At 56.7% G+C, this 11,720-nt stretch overlaps 6 protein-coding genes across 6 annotated transcripts; 3 read left to right on the top strand and 3 right to left on the bottom strand.

The window, feature by feature from the left end:
• Window positions 1-494: 494 nt before the first annotated feature.
• On the top strand, window positions 495-1,722 carry CCMA1212_000783 (uncharacterized protein; the record flags this gene model as incomplete). Its single annotated transcript, XM_073698240.1, has 3 exons — window positions 495-513; window positions 630-892; window positions 967-1,722. 3 exons carry the CDS (start codon window positions 495-497, stop codon window positions 1,720-1,722), a joined length of 1,038 nt encoding a protein of 345 aa, XP_073562844.1.
• A 454-nt stretch (window positions 1,723-2,176) lies between these two features.
• Window positions 2,177-3,740, bottom strand: CCMA1212_000782 (UDP-N-acetylglucosamine pyrophosphorylase; the record flags this gene model as incomplete). Its single annotated transcript, XM_073698239.1, has 2 exons — window positions 2,177-2,251; window positions 2,307-3,740. 2 exons carry the CDS (start codon window positions 3,738-3,740, stop codon window positions 2,177-2,179), a joined length of 1,509 nt encoding a protein of 502 aa, XP_073563412.1.
• A 1,267-nt stretch (window positions 3,741-5,007) lies between these two features.
• CCMA1212_000781 (uncharacterized protein) lies at window positions 5,008-5,286 on the bottom strand (the record flags this gene model as incomplete). The annotated part of the gene is made up of 1 exon (XM_073698238.1): window positions 5,008-5,286. One exon carries the CDS (start codon window positions 5,284-5,286, stop codon window positions 5,008-5,010), a length of 279 nt encoding a protein of 92 aa, XP_073562845.1.
• A 1,515-nt stretch (window positions 5,287-6,801) lies between these two features.
• On the top strand, window positions 6,802-7,788 carry CCMA1212_000780 (G/U mismatch-specific uracil DNA glycosylase; the record flags this gene model as incomplete). The annotated part of the gene is made up of 1 exon (XM_073698237.1): window positions 6,802-7,788. One exon carries the CDS (start codon window positions 6,802-6,804, stop codon window positions 7,786-7,788), a length of 987 nt encoding a protein of 328 aa, XP_073563413.1.
• Window positions 7,789-8,146: 358 nt separating this feature from the next.
• CCMA1212_000779 (uncharacterized protein) lies at window positions 8,147-9,172 on the top strand (the record flags this gene model as incomplete). The annotated part of the gene is made up of 1 exon (XM_073698236.1): window positions 8,147-9,172. One exon carries the CDS (start codon window positions 8,147-8,149, stop codon window positions 9,170-9,172), a length of 1,026 nt encoding a protein of 341 aa, XP_073563257.1.
• Window positions 9,173-10,000: 828 nt separating this feature from the next.
• CCMA1212_000778 (E3 ubiquitin-protein ligase) lies at window positions 10,001-11,455 on the bottom strand (the record flags this gene model as incomplete). The annotated part of the gene is made up of 2 exons (XM_073698235.1): window positions 10,001-11,132; window positions 11,241-11,455. The coding sequence occupies 2 exons, from the start codon at window positions 11,453-11,455 to the stop codon at window positions 10,001-10,003; spliced, it is 1,347 nt and encodes a 448-aa protein (XP_073563256.1).
• Between the last annotated feature and the right edge of the window lie 265 nt (window positions 11,456-11,720).

Genomic DNA, 11,720 nt, shown 5'->3' with positions numbered 1-11,720 from the left:
GATGTCCTAGGATGCTTGGATTCCGTAGCCTATTGCGAGGTTGTTGCGGCCAGAAGTCAAGGTGATACCACTTGTCGCCCGATTTCAGTGCCTGCGCAGGGCTACGAATTGATAGCAGCCCACAGTGGATTACTAAGGCTGTCTCTCTCTCTTTCTGCTTGTGTCTGTGTCCCGCAGCTTCGAATCAACTGCAGCCCCGCCATCGCAAAACCCCCGCGACCCTTAAAATTCCATTTTCTTTGCTTTACACGAACATCTTACGAATACATAGAGCTTCTTCTGTTATATATACCAATCTCCTTTGCCGCTCCCCGTCTTACTCTTACTTTTCTCTCTTCCTTTAGAGTCACCGTACAAAAGCCGCCAAACTGTTCAGCTCAACGTTTCGACGGACGCTGCGTTCGAGTGCCGGGCTTTCGATTGCTGCTGCCGCTACTGCCTTTACCAAGAACACTCCTGTCGCCAAGCCGGTGGTTGAACGCGGGACGAGAAAGATGCATACCAAGGTTGTCGGTAAGCTTGCCTTGCAGTCCCGTCAAGATACTCAACAGCTCTGTCGAGAGACGTCAGGGAGAAGACGAAAGTTCAGTGGGAGAGAAGAAGCTGACCGGATGTGTTTCCTGCTGCAGTCATTGGATCTGGGCCTGCGGCTCACACTGCTGCCATTTACTTGGCCCGAGCCGAGCTGAAGCGTGAGTTTGTTGTTCCTGAAGATCCAGAGAAAACAGAGGATTCATTGTATGCTAATGCTGTGGTGTTGGGGATATTTCTAGCCGTCCTGTTCGAGGGCTTCATGGCAAACGGCACCGCTGCCGGCGGCCAATTGACGACGACGACGGAGATTGAAAACTTTCCCGGCTTTCCCAAGGGCATCATGGGCCAAGAGCTGATGGTGAGTCTCTCTTCTATCTCCTATCTCTCTCTCTTGTCCATGCCATGTATATTAACCATCTGGCTTTCGTGCAGGACAACATGCGCGCCCAATCCGAGCGCTTCGGCACCGAAATCATCACCGACACCGTCACGACGCTCGACCTGTCCTCCCGCCCCTTCAAGTTCTCGACCGAGTTCAACCCCGACGAGACGCACACCGCCGACGCCGTCATCATCGCCACCGGCGCCTCCGCCCGCCGCCTCAACCTCCCCGGCGAGGACAAGTACTGGCAGAACGGCATCTCGGCCTGCGCCGTGTGCGACGGCGCCGTCCCCATCTTCCGCAACAAGCCCCTCTTCGTCATCGGCGGCGGCGACTCCGCCGCGGAAGAGGCCACCTTCCTGACAAAGTACGGCTCCCACGTCACCGTCCTCGTGCGCCGCGACCAGCTGCGCGCCAGCAAGGCCATGGCCTCGCGCCTGCTCAAGCACCCCAAGGTGACGGTCCGCTTCAACACCGTCGCCACAGAGGTCAAGGGCGACAAGGACGGCCTCATGAGCCACCTCGTCGTCAAGAACGTCGTCACCGGCGCCGAGGAGACGGTTGAGGCAAACGGCCTGTTCTACGCCGTCGGGCACGACCCCGCCACGGGCCTCGTCAAGGGCCAGGTCGACGTCGACGCCGAGGGGTACATCATCACCAAGCCTGGCACCACCGAGACGAGCGTTCCCGGTGTCTTTGCCGCCGGAGATGTCCAGGACAAGAGGTACCGCCAGGCTATCACCAGTGCCGGCACTGGCTGCATGGCTGCTCTCGAGGCGGAGAAGTACATCACCGAGATGGAGTAGAGAGGGGGCGAGATATAGAATCTAGATACACTTGTATATAAGCAGCACATTTTTTTTCTTTTTTTGGGGGGGGGGGGTAATTTTGTTTCTCTCCTGTTCAAGACTAGAGCCAAGAGGCGACAAGAGAAGGGATCAAAAGAAATAGACTACAAGTCAGGCTCACCAGATGCACCTTACTTCACTGTAAAAGACATGTTGAAGATTATCATTCATCATCTCCCACCAAGCATCAGCTGATGATTGTATCGTCTCAAACTGTTCAAATCTCTGTCCAGTGGCTTCAACTCTTTCAATGCGAATTGCCCCTGGATATGGCAACTTCGTCGTCTACTGGCATAAACTCATCCAACCCATACCCCTAAACATTAGGTACTCTAGTATTAACCAACGCTAATATTAACTTAATAGATCATTAAACAGATACTTTGGCAATTTTTCTTCTCTTCTCCGTCTCTTACGCCTTCTCCAGTTCCAGGACGGCCGGAGCTGTAATGGTCTTGCCCTCGAGGTACTCGAGTCCTTCACCACCCTAATGATAATGTTAGCATTCAGTCTTGGATGCGAATACGGAAGCCGTGACTTACGTAGCTGATCAGGGGAGACACCTCAATGCCACCCTCTGAGACGACCGTGGCGCCGGCCGCCTTGACCCAGCGGAGACCCTGGTCCATGATGTCGGCCTTGCTGGTCTCGGGATCGTCCTGTCCGGTGCCACTGGCGTTCTTGAGAGGAGAAAACTCGTCGGCGCGGTTCACCTCCATGCAGGCAAACTTGTCCAGAGGCAGCAGAGGGAAGCAGTCAAAGACGAACTGCTCGAGCTTGATGCCGTTGGGCTTGGCGGGCTTGATCAGCTCTCCCGACTCGAGGTCAAGAGCGGGGATCTTCTTGCGGGCAACGTGGTGAGGCAGCTTGTGCGCCCATGTGGGAATGCTCTCGAGGAAGCTGAACGAGTAGTAGTGGTTGACAATGTTGGCGGCGCGGAACTTGAGGAGGTCCGGGTTGCTGGGGTCGCGGGCCTCAGCAGTGGCCTTGTCAATCTCAGAGTACTCGACAACGTCGGGCTTGCCGTTCTTGCAGAGAATCAGGCCGACGGACTCGGTGGCATCGCGCTTTCGCACCACCTTGGTGGCAATGTCAACGTTGAGGGACGCGGAGAAGCCGATGAAGACGGGGTCGGCGACCTTGACCAGGCAGTTGTCGACGCAGTAGGCGTGGATGTGCTGGATGCCGCGCTTGCGCATGTCGTCGAGAACGCCGGAGACGATCAGGGCCTGGTAGATTCCGCCGTTGCCGTCGGGGGCGACAGCAAGCCTGCCCTTGGCCTCAAGGATGATCTTGCCCTCGTTGGAGATGCAAGGCAGGACGCCCTGCTCAAAGATCTTGACGTTGTCCTTCTCCAGGCCAAAGTAGTTGTTGGAGGCGAAGAAGTCCTCGGTGGGCTTGCGGGTAGGGCCGCTGGTCATGACGTACCAAGGCACAACGACCTTGTCTTTGCCGGCCTTCTTGGCCGCCAGCTGCTCGACCTTGCGGATGCGCTCGGCCTGGATCTGGAAGAGCGACTTGTGCGAGGGCAGGCCAATGTCGAAGCAGCCCTTGGGAGCAGAGCTTCCCAGCCTGGTGCCCTGGCCACCGGCCATGAGCACGACGGCCACCTGGTTGCTGCCAATCAGGTCCAAGCCGGACTCGTACCACCTGTTGATGTCGGTAGGGCTCGAGTCGAGGATGCTGGCGCGGGCAGACTCGGGCAGGGGCTCCAGGTCGGCAGCGCTGTCGTCATCTTCAGGAGGGTGCAGGGCCTTGTCGGCGATGTCGTTGATGTAGGAGGGGTCGAAGCCGGAGAGCTGCTCGAAGAAGACGGCCTGCTCGGCGGCGCTCAGGGAGTCGAAGAATGTGAAGACGTGGCCCTGGCCAGCGCTGGCGTACTTTTCCTTCAGCTGGGAGACGGCCTCGGGGGAAGGCTGGGGGGGAGCGGCCTTGTCATTGGTGGCCTTGCTCAGAACGTTCTTGATGGTGTCCATTGTGAAGGTTTGGAGGGGTTGTTGGATTAAGAGAAGATGGGTAGTGATTAAGATGGAAGATGTGTGGAGGTGGAAGCGAGCGAATCGAGGCAGCAGCTGCAGAAGAGAGGAGAGAAGAGAAGGAAGAGAAGAATGACGATGACGAGGAAGAAACGAGGGAAAGCAGCGGTAATGTATGGGAAAAGGAAGGGAAAGGAGACGAGGCCTTGGCCAGGACAGGAGGGATGGATAATAGGAGAAAAAGCCTGGTTAGCAGGACGAGGCCAAGTACAGGCAGGTACGAGTAAGCGGGCCTCTTCTCCACCGCGAAGCAGTCGAGGTCGAGGTCGATGCGCGGTATCGTGGCGGTACCTCCTCTCGATCGCCAAACGGGCTTTTTCTCCTGGCTGACGTCGTGCTTCTTCTGTCACCCCTCCATCCATTGAAGCTAAGCAGAGAAACTCGGGAGGAAACAAGGGGGGCGCGTTACTGCCAAGTGGAGGGAGGAGCTTAAGCCGGCCAGGAGCCGACTTTGCGGGTACATGCTGCGGCAGTCCCTGTTGCAGCGACGGCGCAGGTACTGGCGCGGTACCTGGAATTGTCGAGTTGACAGCCTCGGAGACTTTGCACCCAAGTTGATGACGGAGTATCACCTTGGCTGTGCTGTCTGGCAGTTACTAAGGTATGTTACCTTGCCTTGACACTATCCATATTCAATCAACAGCTGTGGTTAATTTTGTCAGTCCTCTACTCATGCCTGCACCATCCACATGGCACAGCAGTCGAGAGTCGATTCGTATCATCAGCCCAAGTCCGTCCATCAAGGCTGAGGCGGAAATTTGACGGTTGCTGCTATTTTCAGCTCGAGCGAGGCGGTGCGGCAACCGGCCTCCACCTGCTCAGCAGCCAAGGTACGAGTACTGCCGACGTACAGCCAAGGTACCCGACAGCTCCAGGTCAGCCCTCCGCCTCGCAGGAACGCTGCAGGGCCTGCCCTCCACTAACGTCGCCAGCTACCGCAGCTAAGGCACTCCCCCTTAGCCCTAGCCCGCTGTTCCAGTGGGTTCAGTTCGGTTCCAGTTTCCACAGGCCGGAAGCATCCAATCCAGGTTCCATGATCCATCACCCGTTGAGATGTAAGAAATGGATGGTGCTGCTTCTTGCATGCACAGATGACGGCAAACGCCTTGTTGGAAGTACATCATCTCAGCATCTGAACATCAGGTGATGACAAGTACGATGTCGATGGAGCGAGGGCATCACGGCTTGCGCTCTTTGTTCCTCTCCATTACCGGGACTCGACCTCCCGCAGTGCTGCGTCTCCTGCACGAGTACGGAGTCCATACGAAGTAGCTGCAGCTGCACATCCGGCTACCCTCGCCTGGGAGCCGATCTCCCCGTACATGTATGGACATGGGACCCTCTCTCCCACCAGAAAAGACGTCAACAGCGGCCCCGGATACGAAGCATCAGGGGGACTTCGAGCCGCATCTGTTGGTTTCGTGTGTGTGCTGTAGCTGTAGCAGTGGCTAGCAGACGCTCTGTGCCCCCTATCTGGGCCGGCCATGTGTGCGCATCCCTCCCGATGATTGCTGGCATCGGATGCCGTGTGACAGCCGTCTGGCCTTTATCGTCGATGTCGTCGACCATGATTGGGCGATGAGTCGGTGTCTCGCGACACCCTGCGTTGTCATTATAGGGCCCCTCGCTAGAGGTGTGCCTGAAGACTCTGGTAATGGCTTCCCTGCGTTGACCAAGCCACCGCATGGCCGTGATCTCTGCTCTGCTCTGCTTCTCTTTATAACCTCTTTACTCTTCCCGGCTGCTTCGACGGTGAGAGCCCGGGTTTCGTGCAGCGCCGTCCTGCTTTGGTGTCCAAGCACGATGCACTCCGCACATACCTGTTGAGACGTACTGCGAGCATCATCATCATCATCATCATCACACCAAGAAGTCACACAGAGCACGCAGAGCGGCAAAGGCTTCGTTCACGGTAAGCTCTACGGGTTGGTCACTGATCAGGCCACGAAAGCAGGAGTGCGGCAAGGGGCAGCATACAGCAGTCATCCACTACTGACTTGCAGCAGCAGCAGCAGCAGAGTTGATGCCTGCTGTTGTTGAATCGTGTCAATGCCTGTATGGCTTCCGCTGAGCTTGGCGCGCTTGCACGATGAATGCATCCCCTAAAGGCATTCTGATGACTGGTGCTCTTACTGCCGTATGTGAGATGCCTACATGGTTGCACCCCGCAGTCGCTCTAAAGAGTCTCGGTGCGTCCACGTCTTCGCCCACGAGTTTGGTACTTCACCGCAACTTGTCCAGCTCAGAGCATGGTTGACAGGTCACTGGCTTGACCCCTGCATGCTCCATCATCTTCGGATGGTCTTTGACGAGTATTACAATGCATGAAGCATCCAGTAGTTCGTTATTTTTTTTGTTCGACGGTTCATTGGAATCATGAAGCGGGATGGAAACATTGCAGATGGAAGGGAATATATCACAGTCTCTCCCATTGTGTGAAATCTACTGAGCACAGCACACGGAGTCTAACAGACATGGCTCACGATTCACGTGTTTGTCGTGTCCTGCAACAGTCGGCACTGTGGTTGAGGCCAGGGGAAGAGGTGGGCTGTGTCAGCGCTAATTGAACTTCGATCGAGTTCAAAGCATCACGGCCTCGAGCTGGAATACAAACAACAGCCAGCGCGACTGATGCCTGCTTCAGCCGCAGACGAATCCATACTGAGGGCTGGGCTAAGCCCATCACAAACATGCAAATCCCTGGCGAAAGGGGGCCACGATCGCTGCAGCTTGGCTGCTGCCTTGCCACCGCGGCTTAGTAAGTCGGAGGCGAATATAGATTCGATCTTTTCACGACCTTCAACTTACAAAACCTTTCAAATGTGAGAGTGAGATTTGCTATAGAATTACCACTCGCCATTTTTGAAGCATACGTCTAAACATGTTATAGCGCAGCAAGCAACAAGAGAAAGCCCATTGTCATAAGCGCTATCGGTGGAATTACTAGTTTGGACTACACCTCAGCTTACACGGATTCACGCACGACTTTACACCAGCCAACATGGACTCACATGAGACCATCTTAAATCCGGACGAGAATGCACCAGCAGACGCCCGAAAGCCGGCAACATTCGAAGGGAGGCTGCAGCTGAACAAGTTCATGTACAATGCGCAGCAGCCGGTCCGCAGAAGCCCGCGGTTTGCAGCGGCGTCCGAATCGCCATCGCCATCCTCAACCGCCAGCGTGACGGCCTCTGTACAAATATCATCATCCACTACAAGCACAAGATCATCATCGTCGTCATCCGTCAGCAAGAGACGAGCGCCCAGCTCGTCATCACCCTCGTCACCAGCGAAGAAGACGCGCACCAGACCCAGCTCGGGCTACGCCCCTCCCTCCACGTACGCCCATCTGCCCGAGCTCCCGGATGCCGTCGCGCCCAACCTCCTCGTCTTCTTCATCGGGCTGAACCCCGGCATCGAGACGGCCCGCACCGGCCACGCCTACGCCCACCCGTCCAATCTCTTCTGGAAGCTGCTCTACTCGAGCGGCGTGACGCCGCGCCCGTGCCGCTTCGACGAGGACAGGCAGATGCCTGCGCTGTACAGCCTGGGCCTGACCAACATCGTCGCGCGGCCGAGCCGCAACGGCGCCGAGCTGAGCAAGCAGGAGATGGACGACGGCGTCTCCATCCTCGAGGACAAGGCGCGCAAGTGGCGGCCCGAGAGCATGTGCGTCGTCGGCAAGAGCATCTGGGAGAGCATCTGGCGGGTGAGGCACGGCGCGCCGGTGGGCAAGGCGTTCAAGTACGGGTGGCAGGACGAGTCTGAGAACATGGGCGTCATTGAGGGCGAGTGGCCGGGGGCCAGAGTGTTTGTCGCGACGAGCACGAGCGGGCTTGCGGCGTCCATGTCTTTGGCTGAGAAGCAGGCCGTGTGGAATCAGTTGGGGTCTTGGGTCAAGATGAGGCGGGCTGAGAGGGCGGCTGATACGAAGGAGGAGGATGAACGAGCGAAGAGGGTAGTTGAGGCGAGTTCAGCCTCATGACATGATGGCCCTTCGCATACTGCGCAGACTCTTAGACCATTGCGACTTTAACCGAATCAAAATCGAGGCCTCAACACTCTCAAGATGGAGAAGATCCATCTATGCGATCATTTCACTGTCGCTAGAGTACTGTCTCAATGTTGCAACTCATGTACTACAGTAGACCATCAGCCAATCACACGCGCCGCGCAAATCCATCCACTCCACCAAAAATGACATCGTCTCTTCGAACCAAACTCTCAACCTCCCTCCCTCTACATATGCAGCGCATCTATATCAATCCACCCTCCAACATCCAAAACCCGTCTGTCATTTTTTTTTTTTTTTTGGAAGAACTCAAGCGCACGTCATCCACAAAATGTCGTCAATAGGCCCCCAGCTACCACCCCATCTCACAAAGCGGCGACGCGACAGCGACACCGACGACACCTCCTCAAACAAACACCCTCGCCGTGACGAAGCTCCCCAGAACCAGGACGAGATAGACCTCGCTGCCTCCGCTTCAGGCTCCGAAGACGACTACGCACCGCCCAGACCGTCTTCTCCGCCTACCATCACAACTCCCACCGCCTCTGCACCAACAAAAGCAGTAGGACCAGCTCTCCCACCACACCTCGCCAACAACGACGAAATCACCCTCGACGACGCCGACTCCGACTCAGCCTCAGACACCGGCCCAGCCCTCCCCCCAAAAACCACAAACCCAAGCCTCAACCCCGACTCGGAATCCTCAGACTCCGACTCGGACGACGACTCCTTCGGTCCCTCCCTCCCAACATCAACCACCCGCCGCCAAATCGGTCCCTCCCTCCCCCCATCCCTCGAAGACGACGCCCCCAAGCGCGACGAATGGATGCTCGCCCCGCCACCCTCGTCAAACACCTTCTCCGAGCGCGACACAACCCGCATCCGCGCCCGCAAATTCGCCTCCAAGCCATCCTCCACGCCGTCTTCCGCAAACACAGCCGGCGGCGGACCGTCGATATGGACGGAAACCCCCGAAGAGAAACTCCGCCGCCTACAAGACTCTGTCCTGGGAAGGACTTCTGCTTCGTCAAACGCCGCTCAACCAGGCCTATCAGAGCAGCAACAAAAGAAGTTGCAGAGGGATGAGGCCTTGTCGGCTAGCATACACGCGCAACGGGGCAAGACGCTCCTCCAAGAGCACCAGGGCAGCGGCAGGAAATCGGCGGGTGCCTCGTCGTCGAGGGGCGGCGGCGGCGGCAGGGCGGCGGTGGAAGAGGAGGATGATCCCAGCAAGAGGGCTTTTGATAGGGAAAAGGACATGGCGGTCGGGGGCAGGATCACGGCGACGCAGAGGAGGGAGCTGATTAACAAGTCGGCCAACTTTGGGGGGAGGTTTCAGAAGGGGTCCTTTTTATAGCGGGATTCGCATTCCCGGTACCCTATTTCTTGTGTTTTTTTTTGTTGGACCATTTGCCTGGATATTCCTTAGAGACCTAGATTGAGCGTGAGACGTTGAGAGTGATAGCCTCCGTCGACGATCAAGTCAGTGGAGATGTACAATGAAAAAAAGATGTCATACAAGCCACAAACTCCGAGTTCAATGGAACATCTTCACCGATCCTTTATTGATAACGTCGAGCTACCAAGAGAAACCACCGTAGCCTCCCAACTCCGCCGCTCATGTCCCATATCGCCTTCCTCTTAGAACACGCTCGGAGCTCCGTCGAGTGAAGAAAAAGAGAAGAGAGAAATCCAGCCCCAACACGGGGAGGTACCAAAAGCAGGAAAAGAATCAGAGAAACCATTCATACATGTGCTCAGCCTCGTACATGAGAAACCATCCGTCATTTCCCCCCTTCCCTACCATCCATATTTCCCTTAATGAACCATATGTAGTAAAACTAGAGGAGCCGCCTTACCTGTATTTGCTTCTCCTTGGGCGCCTATATACTTTGGAGTGGCACTTCGAAGACCGATGTCAACGTGCCGTAGAATGGCCAATACACAGATGATGAAAACCGGCAGAAAAAAAAAAAGGAAAAAAATTCATGCTGTCATAATGCGAGCGAAATGCCAAACCAGGTGCACGATATGATTCGAGCTTCATGACGGGTATGCTCAACACACATGTTGGTAAAGAGGGAAATGCCACTGTTTGGAAAGAGGAACGTCACGCGCAAAAGAAACCCGCAACACCAAGACCGGTTGCAATGGCTCAGACGCTGGCTCACGTAGCGGCGGTGGTTCACCGAGTGCCCGACTCCAGCCGTGAAGGGGTCACCGTCTCCGTTGCATTCATTCTCGGAGGCGGCTCGACAGTCCGTCCAAAGCGGATCGCGTGTCGGACAGACGACAGCATGGTAGCGGGAGCTGATGGCCGAGCCTGCTCTGAAGCGTTAGCGGCTGCTGGGTTCTGCTGAGCTTCTGTCGCCGCGTTCACTGCCGCCGTCTGTGCCCGTCGCCGTCCTGGCAATCGCAGCAGAGAAGAGGGGGGGTTCGAATTGTGCTCGCCGTGACGGCTGTTGCCATTGCGATTGCCCGAACTGCGGAACCAAGTCCTGGGAAAGCCCACGGGCAGGTTCATTCGAGAGTTCTGGCGCGGATCGAGGTTGGTGTTGTTGCCAGCCGCGGCGGCGTCGCCCTCGGGGTTGGGCCTGGGCTTCGGGACGTAATAGTCGGCCTTGCACAGCGGGCAGCATGCGCGACGGCTGGTCAGCCATGGGTCGACACAGACGGCATGGAAAGTATGGCCGCAGGTCAGGCCGCGGACGTCATCGTCGTCTTCCAAAGTGTCGATGCAGATGGCGCAGGTGTCACCAGAAGTGTTGAGAAGCTCCGGCGGCAGGGCGGCATTGATCTGCTCGTCATCCTCTTCTTCGTCTTCGTCCTCCTCCTCTTCGGTCGTCGTCCGCTTCAGGTTGTGGATGGGCCTGACGGGTCCGTCCTCGGCCGTTTCGGCAATCGTCGTGGTGTCCTTCTTGTCGTCATCTGCCTTGACAGCGATCTCCTTGGCTACTTCGGTTTTGGTGGCGGTAGAGGCGTCTTCTTGAAAGGGCTCGACTTCGGCGGAGGTGCGTTCTTTGGCAGCAACATCGGGGATAGCTCCGTCTGCGTGGTGAATGCTATTGGGCCGGCTGGGGGTGCCGACGCCTCCCGCAGTGGGCAGTCCCTCCCGAGCTCGCTGCGAAACCCACGTTTTGTACTTCATCATGGGGAACTTGTCGTTGACCTCGTCCATGGTCATGAGCTTCTTCTCACGTCTCCTACGGTGAGGGCGAGGCATGTTTTCGAGCGTAATTGGCTCGCCATCTTCGTTGGTCATGCGTGCCCGGTTGCGAGCATTGTATCGAAAGCAGTATTTGACGCCAACGATGATCCTGTGGCTGCGTTAGACAGGTTGCCGCTGATGAAGGTTCGAGGGAGGTGGCATCAATCGAGGGAAAGTCGTATATCAACCATTCCTCAACATGACTGCAAATACGTACCACAAGTTTGTGAAAACAACTCCAAAGCCCAGCGCAACAAAGAAGAGCAGCGGAGAGCTAGAGCCGCCGCCCTTGTTGTTGTTGTTGCTGCTATTTGTGTTGGAGGGAATGGCAGTCTGTGGGCTGGTGGTGTCTGACGTCGTCGGAGAGGCCGTCTCAGTCGCAGCACGGGCGACGACGTGGGCGACCTCGTAGACGTGGTTGATGATGGCCATTGTGCCGGCTTGAATGGAAGAGAGAGTGAGGGCAGTCCGTGGTTGAGTCGGCGTCTATGGTCCAGGCGCCCAGACAGGCAGCATGGATCGTACGACGGCGACGGCGACGGCGACAGCGGATGGGTTCTCTAGTCCAGAGCGATGCAGGCTCGCAGTCGTCGCGGCGTCGAGAGGGAGCACCATGCAAGGCTGAAGTCGGGAGCAGGTCCTACGATCTCTCTTTTTGGAGTCGTTCTTTTTTTTTCTGGGTTCTCTTTTCCGACTG

The sequence above is a fragment of the Trichoderma ghanense genome (genome assembly GCF_004382785.1).
Source record: "Trichoderma ghanense strain CCMA-1212 chromosome Unknown scaffold_0, whole genome shotgun sequence".
Classification (NCBI taxonomy): domain Eukaryota; kingdom Fungi; phylum Ascomycota; class Sordariomycetes; order Hypocreales; family Hypocreaceae; genus Trichoderma; species Trichoderma ghanense.
This window is presented reverse-complemented; position numbering and strand designations above follow the sequence as displayed.